The sequence below is a fragment of the Aethalodelphis obliquidens genome, unplaced genomic scaffold, assembly GCF_003676395.1.
Source record: "Aethalodelphis obliquidens isolate GAN/ISIS:26980383/991018 unplaced genomic scaffold, ASM367639v1 scaffold4, whole genome shotgun sequence".
Classification (NCBI taxonomy): domain Eukaryota; kingdom Metazoa; phylum Chordata; class Mammalia; order Artiodactyla; family Delphinidae; genus Aethalodelphis; species Aethalodelphis obliquidens.
The window spans coordinates 873,166-887,094 of NW_020837948.1; the positions used below are offsets into that span (position 1 = coordinate 873,166).

The 13,929-nt window shown below is 44.4% G+C and overlaps 1 protein-coding gene and 1 non-coding gene across 6 annotated transcripts in view; both read left to right on the forward strand.

Moving 5' to 3' along the window:
• The first annotated feature begins 360 nt into the window (after positions 1 to 360).
• LOC113617726 (U6 spliceosomal RNA) lies at positions 361 to 467 on the forward strand. Its single transcript, XR_003431735.1, has one exon. It is a non-coding gene; the product is annotated as a U6 spliceosomal RNA (small nuclear RNA).
• Positions 468 to 8,332: 7,865 nt separating this feature from the next.
• Positions 8,333 to 13,929, forward strand: part of NRG2 (neuregulin 2) — a 180,431-nt gene continuing 174,834 nt past the window's right edge. For 4 of the 5 annotated variants that reach the window (XM_027095786.1, XM_027095804.1, XM_027095796.1 and 1 more), the window contains exon 1: positions 8,412 to 9,252. In XM_027095786.1, the coding sequence (XP_026951587.1) occupies positions 8,562 to 9,252 (691 nt within the window). In that variant the 5' untranslated portion in view covers positions 8,412 to 8,561. Of the gene's footprint in view, positions 9,253 to 13,929 lie in introns of all 5 variants that reach the window. The other variant, XM_027095776.1, reaches the window with a different exon arrangement.

The window sequence follows — 13,929 nt, forward strand, 5'->3', positions numbered from 1 at the left end:
TATAAGCTCTCAAGAGCAGGGACCTCGTGTGTCTTATTTGCGCCTGCATTCTCAGCATCTGGTATGAAGCTTGGTCCAGAGTAGACACTGAAGATAGTTTTGAGTGATACATTGCAAAATTAATATGAATCAAACGGTTTTTTGAAAAGAATGAATAAAACTATTTGGGAAATAAATAAATTCACTTTGGGATGAATAATATAAAATGTCTTAGAAACTAAGGCATGACTTAAGGAGCTATGCATTGGGCCTTAGTAGATATTAATCCCTTAGTGTGATTGAGTTTGTCATGTTCAGCAAATATTGAGGACCTAGCATTTGCAGAGCATACTCTCTCTGCCCTCAGAATTGGGAGAGCTGGTGCTCGCTCCGGCAGCACATATACTAAAATTGGAACGATACAGAGAAGATTAGCATGGCCCCTGCGCAAGGATGACACGCAAATTCGTGAAGCGTTCTATATTAAAAAAAAAAGAATTGGGAGAGCTGAGAGAACAGTGGGACACTGAGCCTGAGAGGCAAAGGGGAGGGATGACATTAAAGAAGAAAAGTGGGGAGTGGGGGTAGGGGAGAGGCCCAGGGCAGGTGCTAGCTCAACAGATAATAGATCCTGACTCTAATATTGCCTAGATTTTAGCTCTAGCAGCAACCATGGCTATTATTTCTTTGCATCTAGGTCAGTATGCATAGTAGGTGTTCCATAAATGCTTTTTGGTAGAATAAATAAATTTATGAATTTTAAAGAAAACTCAGGAAAAGTGAAGTCTTCAAATTTCTGACCTTGGATGATATTGGAAGTGTCTGGGAAGTAAATGAAAAAGAAGGCACATGAACTGGAAATTACGAAGTAGAAACAAGGTTGAATTGGACACTCAAAGGTACACTGGCCTGAGGATTTGGGAGTAAGGGACTAATTTCTTCTCCTCATCCTGCTTCACGCCCCCAGAGTTGAATCAACCTCAGAATTCCTGTTGACCTCAGGAGAGGATTCCAAATACACAAATCAGGAAAACAGAGAGAGGAAAATCTTTGAATGTTAAACAGCAAAAACATTCAGCTTGAAAGACATCTAATTTTTTCTCAATCCAAATTAGACAGGCTATGATGCTTAAAAGAAAACGAATGCTGGTGCGAAGCACGAATGTATTATCTGATTGAAATAACACAGGACAGATACATCTGTGTCCAGATTGTACTTCTGCTGTGGTCTATTTTAGGGAGCTTGTGGATTTGAATCTAAAACTGATATCTGGAAAAGAGATAATAATTTGTGCTCACATGGTGCTTTTCATTCAAAGGTCTCAAAGCACTTTACAAAGAAATAAGTATTATTATCCCAGATGGAACAACTCAGACAGAGGGGCTGCTGCCCTCTTCAGCAAATTGGAGAGTGTAAGCCCTTGGACTCTTGATGCAACCCTAGGCTATAAATTTTTTTTTTTGGCTATAAATTATTGAATCATGTCCTCTATTGATTGGGAGCTGGGACTACCAATGATGTGACTTTTAAAAATATACATACAAAGTAGAACATCAGGCTCTATGCTTAAGAATTTTAGCATGTGTTCAAAAAATATGAAAATGGGTGGTTTTAAAACTGCTGAATTGGGGTAAAGTATGTCTACTTAAAGTAAGAAAATGGTTATTCTAGTCAGACTAATACTAGTTAACATGTGCTAAGCATTATTCTAAGTGTGCTATATATATTCTCTTATTTAATACTCACAACAATTTTTTTTTTTTTTTTTTTTTGCGTTACGTGGGCCTCTCACTGTTGTGGCCTCTTCCATTGTGGAGCACAGGCTCCGGACACGCAGGCTCAGCGGCCATGGCCCACGGGCCCAGCCGCTCCGCGGCACGTGGGATCCTCCCGGACTGGGGCACAAACCCGCGTCCCCTGCATCGGCAGGCGGACTCTTAACCACTGCGCCACCAGGGAAGCCCCTCACAACAATTTTTTAATCGAAGTATAATCGACACGTGACGTTATATTAGTTTCAGGTGTACAATATTATAATTCGGTATTTGTATACATTGGGAAATGATCACCACAATAAGTCTAGTTACCATTTGTCACCATAAAAAGCTACAAAATTTTTTTTCTTGTGATGAGGACTGTTCAGATTTACTTTCTTAGCAACGTTCAAATTTGCAATATAATATTTTTGACTATAAGACTCGCGGCAATTTTAATGAGGTAAGAACTATTATCACTTTACGCATTTACCATTGAGGAAACTGAGACCCAGAGAAGTTAAGTAACTAGGCCAAATGTCAGCTAAGTAATTGGCAGAGCTGAGACTTGGATGTAGGCAGCCTGAGTCCATTACCCATGCTCTTAGCCAGTTACTCCGTGCCAGGTACTGTGAAGCATTTTGCATGCGTTATGTCACTGAATCCTCACAAAACCTCTAGAGGTAGGTATATTATTATCCTGATTTTATTTGGGAAGGACAGTAAGGATTAGAAAGGTGAAGTGACTTGCCCAAGCTCCCATTCTAGTATGTGGGGAGCCAGGATTTTGCAACATAAACAAAAAGAACACTAGGCAGGAAGTCAGGGTTTTAGTGATGTTTCTGCCACTAACTAGGCTGTGTGACCTTGAGCAAATCCAATAGTCTGCATGGTCTCCACGTCTTCCTCTGTGACAGGAGGCCATTGGGCTACATTGACGCTGATTCCTTCCCAATGCTAACATCCTCAGAGTCTCAATATCTGTTTTCTATCTGGTCCCTTGTTTAAAAATCCTTGGAGGAAAAGAAATTAACCGCACAGAACCTGAGAGTGACTCTGGAAGCCAAATTTAGAAAACAGATCTCAAAAGGAGAAAAAAAAGAAGTTTACAAAATATCTTTACTTAGAAAATGAGACTGTCCTGCAAATTGTTTGGCTTGATTTGTGAGACCCAGTGACCACATAAAGGCCATACACATCACCTTGATGGACCAGTTCTCCGGGATGTAATAAGCCATGTAACCTGGTTCTGTGGCCATTTCTGGCCACTGAATCGGCTAAAGCTGGAAGAAGTCCATCCTCGTGTGGGAGGGATCTGGGAGAAGAAGCCAAGCTTTTCATGTGGGTGTTCTATCTTGAATTCAGTATGTCTATACCATTCTGTCTACTTCTGTTTTTGTTCTCAGTGATTATTATGTAGTGACACAGCCCACTGCTACCATGAACAAGTTTTTTCACAAGCATGTGGGGAGCCTGTATAGTGAACAGGTCTGCCTTCCATTTCTCTGTCTGGTTCTGTTCAAAAGTATTAGCTTGATCCACAGGAAACAAAATCATTACCTTGAAGAGATTTCTGTACTCCCATGTTCATTGCAGCATTATTCATAGTAGCTAAGTTACAGAAACAACAAGATCAATGGATGAATGCATAGCTGTGGTATATATATATATAATGGAATATTATTCAGCCTGAAAAAAGAAGAAAGTCCTGCCATTTGTGACAACATGGATGAACACGGAGGGTATTATGCTAAGTGAAATAAGTCAGCCAGAGAAAGACAGATACTGCATAGTATCATTTATGTGTGAAATCAAAAAAAAAAAACAAAGTCATAGAAACAGAGAATAAAATGGTGGCTGCTGGGGACTGGGGAGTGGGGGAAGGGGGAGAGGTTGGTGAAAGGGTATATGCTTTCAGTTATAAAATGAATATGCTCTTAGAATATAATGTATAGCATGGTAACTGTCGTTGATAACTATTGTATAGTTGAACTTTGCTAAGAGAGTAGAACTTAAGTGTTCTCATAAAAAAAGGGGGGCAGAGTATAGAAGGTGGTAGATACTGTTAATGAGTTAATTGTAGGAATCCTTTCACAATGTATACATGTATCCAATTATCATATTGTACACTTTAAATATATGACAATTTCATCAAGTATACATCAATAAAATAAAAATAAATAAAAGACAGGAAAAAAAAAGAAAACCAAAAAACGCCCCAAAATGTGAGTTTGAGTTTGTGAGAAACCTTGGTCCTATCAGTAGCTCTGTGATCTTGCGAAAGTCAAATTCTCTCAGAGTCTCAGTTTTCCTCATCTTTTGTAAAATGATGCTTATACCATTTGCTTGCCAGTGTTGTACATTTCAAAGAGTCTGACATTGGTAGAAGTATTTTGGAGAGATTGGAGACCTCTCAGACAACAATGAAAGCGAGGCTGCAGGACGCCTTCCCCTCAGAGAGACACGGTGTTGTGCATAAAGTGAGCCTGGATGGGAATCCCAACGCTGCCTGCCGCTCGGGCGAGTGACTAAACCTCTGTAAGTCTCTTCAGTTTGTAAAATGCAAAGCTGTTGAGGCATGGAAATATGAACATGAAGCTCCTGACACACAAGAGGCCATTTAAATATGGTGGCTATTATTATTTTGACTATCAATTATTGAATTACAGTGAAGAGTTAGCAGGTTCAGAATATCAAGCTTTATTTTCTGAGACTGTGTACCAATTCACTTTGATCCCTAAGGAAAAGCCAGAAGAGAACTGGGCTCTCTTCTCTACTAAATGTTAATTCTGTAAAGCTTATCTTCACACACACCACACCTTGGGGAAATCTGGACAAGGACCTCTCTTCCTTTTAGACATCTCTGCCTAAGTCTCCACCCTCTGTGGACAATTGGGATCTCAAAACTTATCTTTTCATTCTAAAGAAGATAAAGTTATAGTGCAATAATTCCCAACCTTTTAATTCCCTAATAATTCTCTTTTTTAGCACCAGAATCTCATTTTAAAGTTAAAAAAATTTCAAGGAATCCCATATAATAATAGTTCTACTTTAGGTCACTTCTGATTGAGAAAATACATGATAAAAAAAATCAGCATCAGTAAAAAAAATTAGAGGATCCTCTCTCAAGCATTGTTGGGAATAGGTAGTATATGAACTTGATTAAAAAATTCACAAGGTACAAAAGGGAACACCATGAAAAGCATTCTTCTTGCACATTCCTCCGCCACCCATCCTCCATCACCCAGTGCCCTTCCCCAGAGCCTACTATTGTTTCCATTTCTGCTGTGTCCTTTCAAAGGTAATCTACGATCTACGAATATTTATGTATGTATCCTTTAAAAAAAGACAAAATGGTAACATACCTTGCCACTCCTCTTCACCTTGTTGCACTCTTCTGCATACTTAACAATGTCTTGTTATACTTTAAAATGGATATGTGAAAAAAAGAGATGGAATATGTATTGTTATTCACCACCCTGGCCTCTAGTATTGAAAAATTGCATTGCATTTTTTTTTTTTACATTTTTAAAACCTTTTTATTTTATATTGGAGTATGGTCAATTAACCATGTTGTGAATTTCAGGTGCACAGCAAAGCAACTCAGCCATGCATATACACGTATCCATTCTCCCCCAAACTCCCCTCCCATCCAGTCTGCCATATAACATTGAGCAGAGTTCCCTGTGCTATACAGTAGGTCCTTGTTGGTTATCCATTTTAAATATGGCAGTGTGTACATGTTGATCCCCAGCTCCCTGAATGCACTGCATTTTTAATATACAGAAAATCCTAGTGTGCAATAACTACATACCACACAAAGAGTCTCAGCTCTTAGATTAGGAACCACCGGTATAAGTAAAATATCAATAACGTTCAACATTAATTTTGGCCCTTACTCTACACCAGGCATTGTTCTAAGCACTTTACACTTGTTATCTCACATAATCCACATCCTTCAAATCCTTCTAATCCCAGTTTAAATGTTATCTCCTCAGAGAAACCCTCCCTTATCCAAGTAGACCTACCCTCTCCCCTTTCCATTATTTCCTATCATTTCATCCTGTTTATTTCCTTCAGGACAGTTACCTATTCGTCCTATTTCACCTATTTGTTTACTGTTGTCTCCCGAATGGAGTAAGAGCTTTGGGAGCGGGGACAGTGTCAGTTTGGTTCACTGCAGTATATCCAGTGACCAGTCCCATGCCTGGGTGCTGGGCACAGAGGAGCCATTCCATCAGATGTTTATTGAATTAAGTACACAATGAGCAAAAAACAATTTTATGAGGTAGACCCTAGTATAGTCTCCATTATACGAATGAGAAAGCTAAGCCCTAGAGAGGGAAATAGAGTCAAGTCAAAATTAGTAACTTACAAAATTGGTTTAAAACCCAGTACTGCTTGACCCTAGAGCACAAGCTCTTCGCCACTACCCTGGTCTCAGGAACAGAAGACTGAGTACAATCTTGGCTGTGTATGATCTTGAGTAATACCCTTTTCCTCCCTGGGATTGTTTCTTCCATTGCAAAATGCGAGGGTGGAGTTAGTAATCTTCCTTATAGCTATGATCGATGAAAATGGAAAAGGAGACACTGAAGGGGCCAACAAGATTGGCTTGATGCCTTTAAGACAGCTGATTTCCATTCTTTAATTCCTACCCTCCTTCTTTCACTAAGGATTTGCTGATCCTTATTTTATGCCAGGCACTACGTTGGTTGTTGTTTTGGATAGGTATCTAAAGCCTAATAGGACACAGTCTCTGCCATTAAGGTGCTTAGTCTGATGGGTCTAATGCAGACCCATTAATAGCTGCTTGAAGTACAGTATAGGTCTTTGCCATAACAGTAATATGTATGAGGCACATGGTAACACAGAAGAGGAAGGAATTAATTCCATCTTGTATGCGTATGGTGGTGAGGATGGTGGTGCATATGTAGGGAGGGAGGGATGAGGTTTACTGCTGAGCTAGGCCTTGGGGATAGAATAGTCTTCCAGGTGGACAAGGCGGAGGTGAGGCTTCCTGGACACAAGAGACATCATGTGCAGAAGCACACCAAGAAACAGTATGATGTGCTGAGGACTGCTAGGGTAGGGGCTTGGCTCCCAGAGGATGGAGTTGGCTAAGTAGAGGGGGCCCGTGAAGAGCCATGCTGAAGAGTTTGGACTTTACTCCTGAGAGCAGTGGCATGGCCAAATCATATTTATATTTTATTTTTAGAAAGATCACTCTGGCAGTGGTAGGACTGGAGGAGGGTGATGAGGTGAAAGGTGTGGAGACTAGTGAGAAGGCTTTGTGGTGGTCCAGGTGAGAGGTGAGGAGCACTTGGACCTCGGGTATTCATGCAGAGTTGGAGAGGAGCTAGATAAATCGGGGATTTTTTTTTAAAAAAAGAAGTGGCAAAGGACTTGGTTGTTGGTTGGATGAGGGAGAATAAAATGAGACTGAGGGACTTGCTGGATTGGGTGGCCAAGTATAATAAAACGGTTCCATTAATGATTATATGGAATTAGGAGTTGGGTGGGAGAAATAATGCTGTTGGCTTTGAATATGTTACGTTTGGGGGGTGTCTTAGCCAAGAGGAAAGCTCTAGCTCCCTCTTGCCTTTCCAGAATAGCATTCCTAGCCAAAGTCAGACATCCTCGGGCCAGTTACCTGCAGTCCCCAGTCAGGGATAAGATTCTCCAAGACCTCACTGGAATTCCTGAGCTCCATATCCTTCAGGGATATAAGCTGGGTCTTAAAAACTCCCTGTATCCTTATTGATAGAAGGAGAATGGATCCCTAACTCGCTTTTTAAAATCAGATGCTGGCTTCAGTGGAGCAAACTCTCCTGCCTCTTTGCAAGCAGCACACTTTTAAAAAGAAACCATTTCCTGTGGGGCAGCTCTGGCCCTAACCGGCTCTGGCTCTTAGGTTGGCTCCCAAGAAGCCCCCACCTCCTTTAGGAGGAGGCTTTTTTAAAAGAAGATGAGGTTGTATACCGTGTAACCTGGTCCCGCCTGGCTTCTGGAGAAAGCCCAGAGACCTGGGGACTGGACCCTCTCTCAACCACCACCCGGGGTTAGGTGTCCTCAACGCCGAGGCAAGACTCCATGTAGCCCCAATTCTCCCCCAAATGACGGGGCTGGGATCCTCCCCCACCTTAACTCGAATCTCCAGCGCTCACCTGGCGGTGGCAGGGCCAAGCACGTGGGCCCGATTAAGGGCTGGCCTCTAGGGTCCTCCCAGGGAAGGGGGTATACAACCCCAGGAGGCAGGAGGCTGGCCAGTCACCCGGGCCGTGACAATCTCCTTGGCTCCTACAGCCGATGTCCAAAGGCAGGGCACAGCCTATGTCCCACTTCCCCCTTCATAGGACGGTGCCAGAATCTGTTATCTCTACTCCGCCCTCTGCTCACGGACTACCCCACTGTCGTGCCCATAAATCCCAAGAGCAAAGGGTAGCACAATTCCTCCCGCGTCCCTGCGGGCCCTGAAGCCGGGCACTGAAGCAGTGCAGTCCCAAGCTTCCCCTGCAGAAGCCGCGCTCCCCACTCGGTTCGGGGGTAGAGGGGGCGCGAGAGAGCAAGTGGGCGGACGTCCCATCCTCCGCATCCACCTCCAGGTCCTGGCGCGCAGGGTGGGAGCGCTGCGCGCCTCCGCGCTGCGCATAGCGGCCCGCTTGCCGCCTGCCCCCTGCCCTAGCTGGGCCGCCTCCCCGGGCTGCGGGTGGAGGGCTATAAGGCGCTAACGTTACGCTGTTTCCGGTTTTCCAGCGGGCTCTGGTTTCCCCTCCCAAGGCGGCGGCGGCGGCGGAGCGGCGGAGCCCCCCAAATGGCCTGGCCAGATGCGGCAGGTTTGCTGCTCAGCGCTGCCGCCGCCGCCACTGGAGAAGGCTCGGTGCAGCAGCTACAGCGACAGCAGCAGCAGCGAGAGGAGCAGCAGCAGCAGCGGCGGCGAGAGCAGCAGCAGCAGGAGCAGCAGCAGCGACAGCAACAGCGGCATCTCTCGTCCCGCTGCGCCCCCAGAGCCGCGGCCGTCGCAACAGCCGCAGCCCCGCAGCCCCGCAGCCCGGAGAGCCGCCGCCCGCTCGCGAGCCGCAGCCGCCGGCGGCATGAGGCGCGACCCGGCCCCCGGCTTCTCTATGCTGCTCTTCGGTGTGTCACTCGCCTGCTACTCGCCTAGCCTCAAGTCGGTGCAGGACCAGGCGTACAAGGCACCCGTGGTGGTGGAGGGCAAGGTACAGGGGCTGGCCCCGGCCGGCGGCTCCAGCTCCAACAGCACCCGTGAGCCGCCCGCCTCGGGTCGGGTGGCACTGGTGAAGGTGCTGGACAAGTGGCCGCTCCGGAGCGGGGGACTGCAGCGCGAGCAGGTGATCAGCGTGGGCTCCTGTGCGCCGCTCGAAAGGAACCAGCGCTACATCTTTTTCCTGGAGCCCACGGAGCAGCCCTTGGTCTTTAAGACAGCCTTTGCCCCTCTTGACACCAACGGCAAAAACCTCAAGAAAGAGGTGGGCAAGATCCTGTGCACTGACTGCGGTGAGTCGCCCCCTCCCTCTGCTAGAGAAAGGGGGGAGGGGCGAAGCTGTGGAGAATGGGGGTGGGGCGGGAGGTGCTGCAGGTGCCCAGGCCTGGCAGCGCCCCGGCCGGCCGCTGGGGGGTGGGGCCGCCCCTGTGCAGGGCGTTTGGCATGGTGGGTGAGGGTGTTGGGCTGGGGAGAAGGAGGATCAGGCTCAAAGTGTGCCAGGGGTGGGGGCGGGGGGACGCGCTGGCCTGTGCCAGCAGGGATCTGCGGCTGATGTATGGCATGTGGGGCTGGAAAACTGCCATCATAGCCCAGTAGCGGCAGGAAAAACGGAGAGGTCCTGGTGTTGCTGGCCCGAGGCTCAGTGAGTCAGGAGTGACCCTCGGAGGCCTTGCCCGCTCTGCTCCCACGGGCCTGCCTTGCCCAGGCTGGCAGGGTCTGCAGGAGCAGCTGGGCAGATTCCCAGGCTGTGAAGGCCTCCGCTTACAAGTTCTCCTAGGGAATCATGGCCCCCGCCCCCTCCTTCCTCTCCTGGGCTCCCGGTCAGCTCATCCACACCGCTGGCGCAGGCAGAGTTGGGACTTTTTCTGCTACTGTTTTCTGTCCCCCATGTGGCTCAGGGTTTTATTCTGCATCGTGATTGCCTGTCTTTTCTAAGCTGGTAGCACAGCCCTCTTAACCTCCACGACTAGTGAGCAGACACCTCTTTTGGCTGTTTCTGGGAGATCTTCCTAGGTCTGTTGATTGTGATGACGGCAAAATAGAGTAACTTCTGCTGAATGCTGTAAGTTCAGCTCTGACATCTCACCAGCAGGATGTGTTGACTGCATATCTCATCTTCATGATGTTGGGTGCTGAACAGGAATGCAGGTGATTAGAAACAAAACACTGAAATCTGTAGATCTGTGCAGCTGGGAATGGAGGTCTCCAATGTCAAAAGTCAAAGAAATGTCAGTTTAAGATATTTTTTTTTCTTGTCCCTGAATCCAGTACTTACTTCTCAGTAAGATATTTCGAACCAAATTGTCCCCAGACTGGAGTGTTTGATGTTAGCTTGTCTTGTGCTTATTCATATTGGGGTTTCATTTTATCCCCAAAGGCTGGATTTGGTGTTTGCAGTGTGACTTTGAGCTGTGTAATCACTGAATTGTGACAGATGTCCTGGTCTGTCATAGAAGTTGGTGTGTTTACTAGTTTACCAAGTGATTCTGAGTAGTATAAATAGACTTTGAGTAGCAAAGAATGTGTAACAGCTTGTAGGAAGTTTTGCTGCCCTCATCTTTCTAGATCAATGCCTTTGACTTTCAAAAGCTTCCCTTCTACCCCACGTCCCCCGCCCCCTCCCCACCCCTGTCCTTCAGGAGACGAATTTTAGTTTAGTGGTGAGAGTATATCTAGGTATTATGTTAAACTGTGACCACTGTAATCAGAAGACTCTTGCAGTGTCTTAATAAGAAGAAAGAACCTTTGGTGATAACAGCAGTTTATCTCTCTGACATTGTCCTGAGGAATATTGTTGACTGCTCTTTAATGTTGGTTTTATGCTCTGAAATGTTTGATGATGACAAATTGAGACCAGTTAAGAATTTCTAATTTTTTATTGTGTTAAGCATTTTGTCTGAGATCCCTTGGGGAGCTGTGGAACTGTATTGTGCAGTGGGAAATAGTAAAAACATTTATTGAACCTTATCCAAGGACAGCTTCTGTTTTGGCTTTCAGTGAGTTGCTCCTGAATGTGCATCGCGCACATTGCCACATAATCCCTTGTCTGGTCCACTGAGCCCCAATGGTCATCGTCCCCTGTCTTCCTCCTCCTTTCCTCCTTCCTCCATCAATTCTACCTTGTTTGTTTTAGTGAGTGTTTAATAGCTTAATAGCTGAATGTGGAGATCATGAAAGAACTGGGGTTCAGAAATATAGTCTGCTTTTAGGTTGTGGTCCTCTCATATTATGAACATAGCATGTGCAATATAGTTCTCAAAAAGATAAATTTAGGACTGCAATCCCTGCTAACGAGAGGGCCCTCATACATCACAAATCATCAAGGGGCAGGAAAGTGTATGGGAGTAAACATTTTAGAGTGCAAAAAGTTTTGCTTTGAGTTGATAGCATATAGATACGAGTCAGTTGGGGGGCTTTATCTAAGGGGATTAGAAATTAAAGGACATTTTTGTGAGAGGAAACTTGTGGAACTGGTGATAATATGACAGAAGAGCATAAACTACATTTTCTTATTTTCTACAATGTGGTTGAAGAAAACATGCACTAGTAATGGTATATTAAATAAGGAAACAAATCTTCCTAACTAACCACAACACCTTACTTGTGCTCAGCAGGAAATAACTAACAAATTCATTTTCTGTTTTCTATCTCTAAAAAAAGCCGTCTGGGCCACAGGGTCATTGGGAACATTTTCTCCTTGGAGCAGATCTGCCCATTGCAAAATAGGGAAACTGGCACCTGGAAACTGTCATCCTGGCCGTTATATTGAGCAACTGTGGTTAAATTGTTACTTTATTTAGCCATTTTCAGCTGTGAGCCTGTCTGGGCTCTGAGAGGTATGGTTCCTAGGGAGATTGTCCAGAAAGCTGTGTTTTGGTGGGCCAGGACTTTGGGATAAGGTACCATACAGAGAGATAAAGGTCTTCATAAATGGCTAATTTTACCACAACTATGAAATGTTGACTTGTAGCCTGTTAAGTCCTTCTGGAATAGCAATGTGTGCCAGAGGGGCATTTTTATAGATCTAATGTGTTATCATTCATCCCAAATTACTACCTCTGGTGGTAAAGAGTGGAGTAAAATCTTTGCATTTCTCAGATTACATATATGGAGGTGTTTTCTGTGCCTTCTGAGGAAAGAACAGGAAAAAGATTTGAAAAGGACTCTCAGGGATTAGCAACTCTGTACAATGCTATGAAAGCATCCTGTTCTGCAAATAGTCCTACATTTTTAATGACGGTTGCATATATTTTGGTTTAATCACACTCTATCATTTGCTTTCCTATATGTGTATGTTTTTTTAAATTGTTTCCTTATTGAATAGATGCAATAGTTTTTTTTTTTTTTAAAAGAAAGATCATTCTTCCTTTGGCACTTTATGATTTGCCTTTTTCTTCCAACGTAGTGTACTTTGTTGTTAAAGCTAGAAAAGGTGTATTCCTGGGGGACTTTATGTTCTTTAGGATAGTTTTAAATTAATGTGGCACCCAGATTCACATATTAGGGCAAGGTGGTTCACAAAATTCAGTATAGCAAAAGCGACTGCATATTTTTAAAGTGCTGTTTATTTAAAGAATCTTTTCTTCCCCAGCCAGCTGGAAACCCAGCTGTGCTGCAGCTTGAAGATGGGGAAAGTGAAACTAGATTAGAAACTGACCAGTCCTAGTGGTGAGGACAGGCTTGATTATAGATTTAGGGGTAGAATTACCATCACAATGTCATTATTTCTTTCAGTGGCTGCTTTCCTCAGCAGACTGGGATTCTTGAGGGCAGGAACCATATCTTATCTTTGAGGTCTTTCTCCTAGCTCTCCTGCCTTTCAATGTTTGGTACTGCCGGTGGCTTACAGAGGGATTCTCATAAGTGTCTTTTGAATGGATGAAGTCAAGTGAAGTTCAAAAAGCAAGCCTCCAGATTAATACTAAAACAATCTTAACTCTCCTATCTGTGACATCAAGTCCTGTGCTGAAAAGCTGAGTTTGATGATAGCCCTTACCTGTCGCTATGGGAACCTTTTTTTCTGAAGGAGTCCTAATCAACTAGAGTACTTAACCACAATGTGCTTAATCATTGTGCTGATTAGTGTTAATGGGATCTGAGCAGTGGAGAATCTAGGTCTTGTTGAAGAAGACCCTCTTTTTTTTTTTTTTGGAAGGCAGGTTATCACCGCCCCCCCATGTTTAAACAAAAATAAGGTAACTATCAACTTGAATTAACAAAAGGTTTGGGGGCTAGAGAGGGTGTTATATTAACTAGCTAGGTGACTAACTTCTCCTTGGTCCCAAGGCTCTTAACCATCTTTTATTATCTAGGACTTTTTTTTTTTTTTTTTTGGCTACGTTGGGTCTTTGTTGCTGTGCGGGCTTTCTCTAGTTGCGGCGGCGAGCGAGGGCTACTCTACGTTGCGGTGCTCGGGCTTCTCATTGTGGTGGCTTCTCTTGTTGTGGAGCACGGGCTCTAGGTGCGCGGGCTGCAGTAGTTGTGGCTCTTGGGCTCTAGAGCGCAGGCTCAGTAGTTGCGGCGCATGGGCTTAGTTCCTCCGGGGCATGTGGGATCTTCCCGGACCAGGGCTGGAACCCATGTCCCCTGCATTGGTAGGTGGATTCTTAACCACTGCGCCACCAGGGAAGTCCCTATCTATGACATTTTAATTTCATTTCCTAATAGCAAATATATCATTAATTTTTTCCTTTATAAAGTTGTATTTATATTTTTGAATATGTAACACTTTCATATGGTTCAAAACTTAGAAAGCACATAAAAATATACGGTGAAAAGTCTTCTTCTTACCCCTGTCCTCAGCTACCCAGCTCTTAGGCAATTATAACATATTCTTGAAATGTGTATTTCTCTAAAAGCAAACTGTTTTTCAAAGTAATCTTATTTTTTTTCTTAACAGATGGAGAATGTTAATTTTGCCATTAAGCCAATATTATGGTAAATTCTTCCCAAGTAGTGTGTGTGTGTGT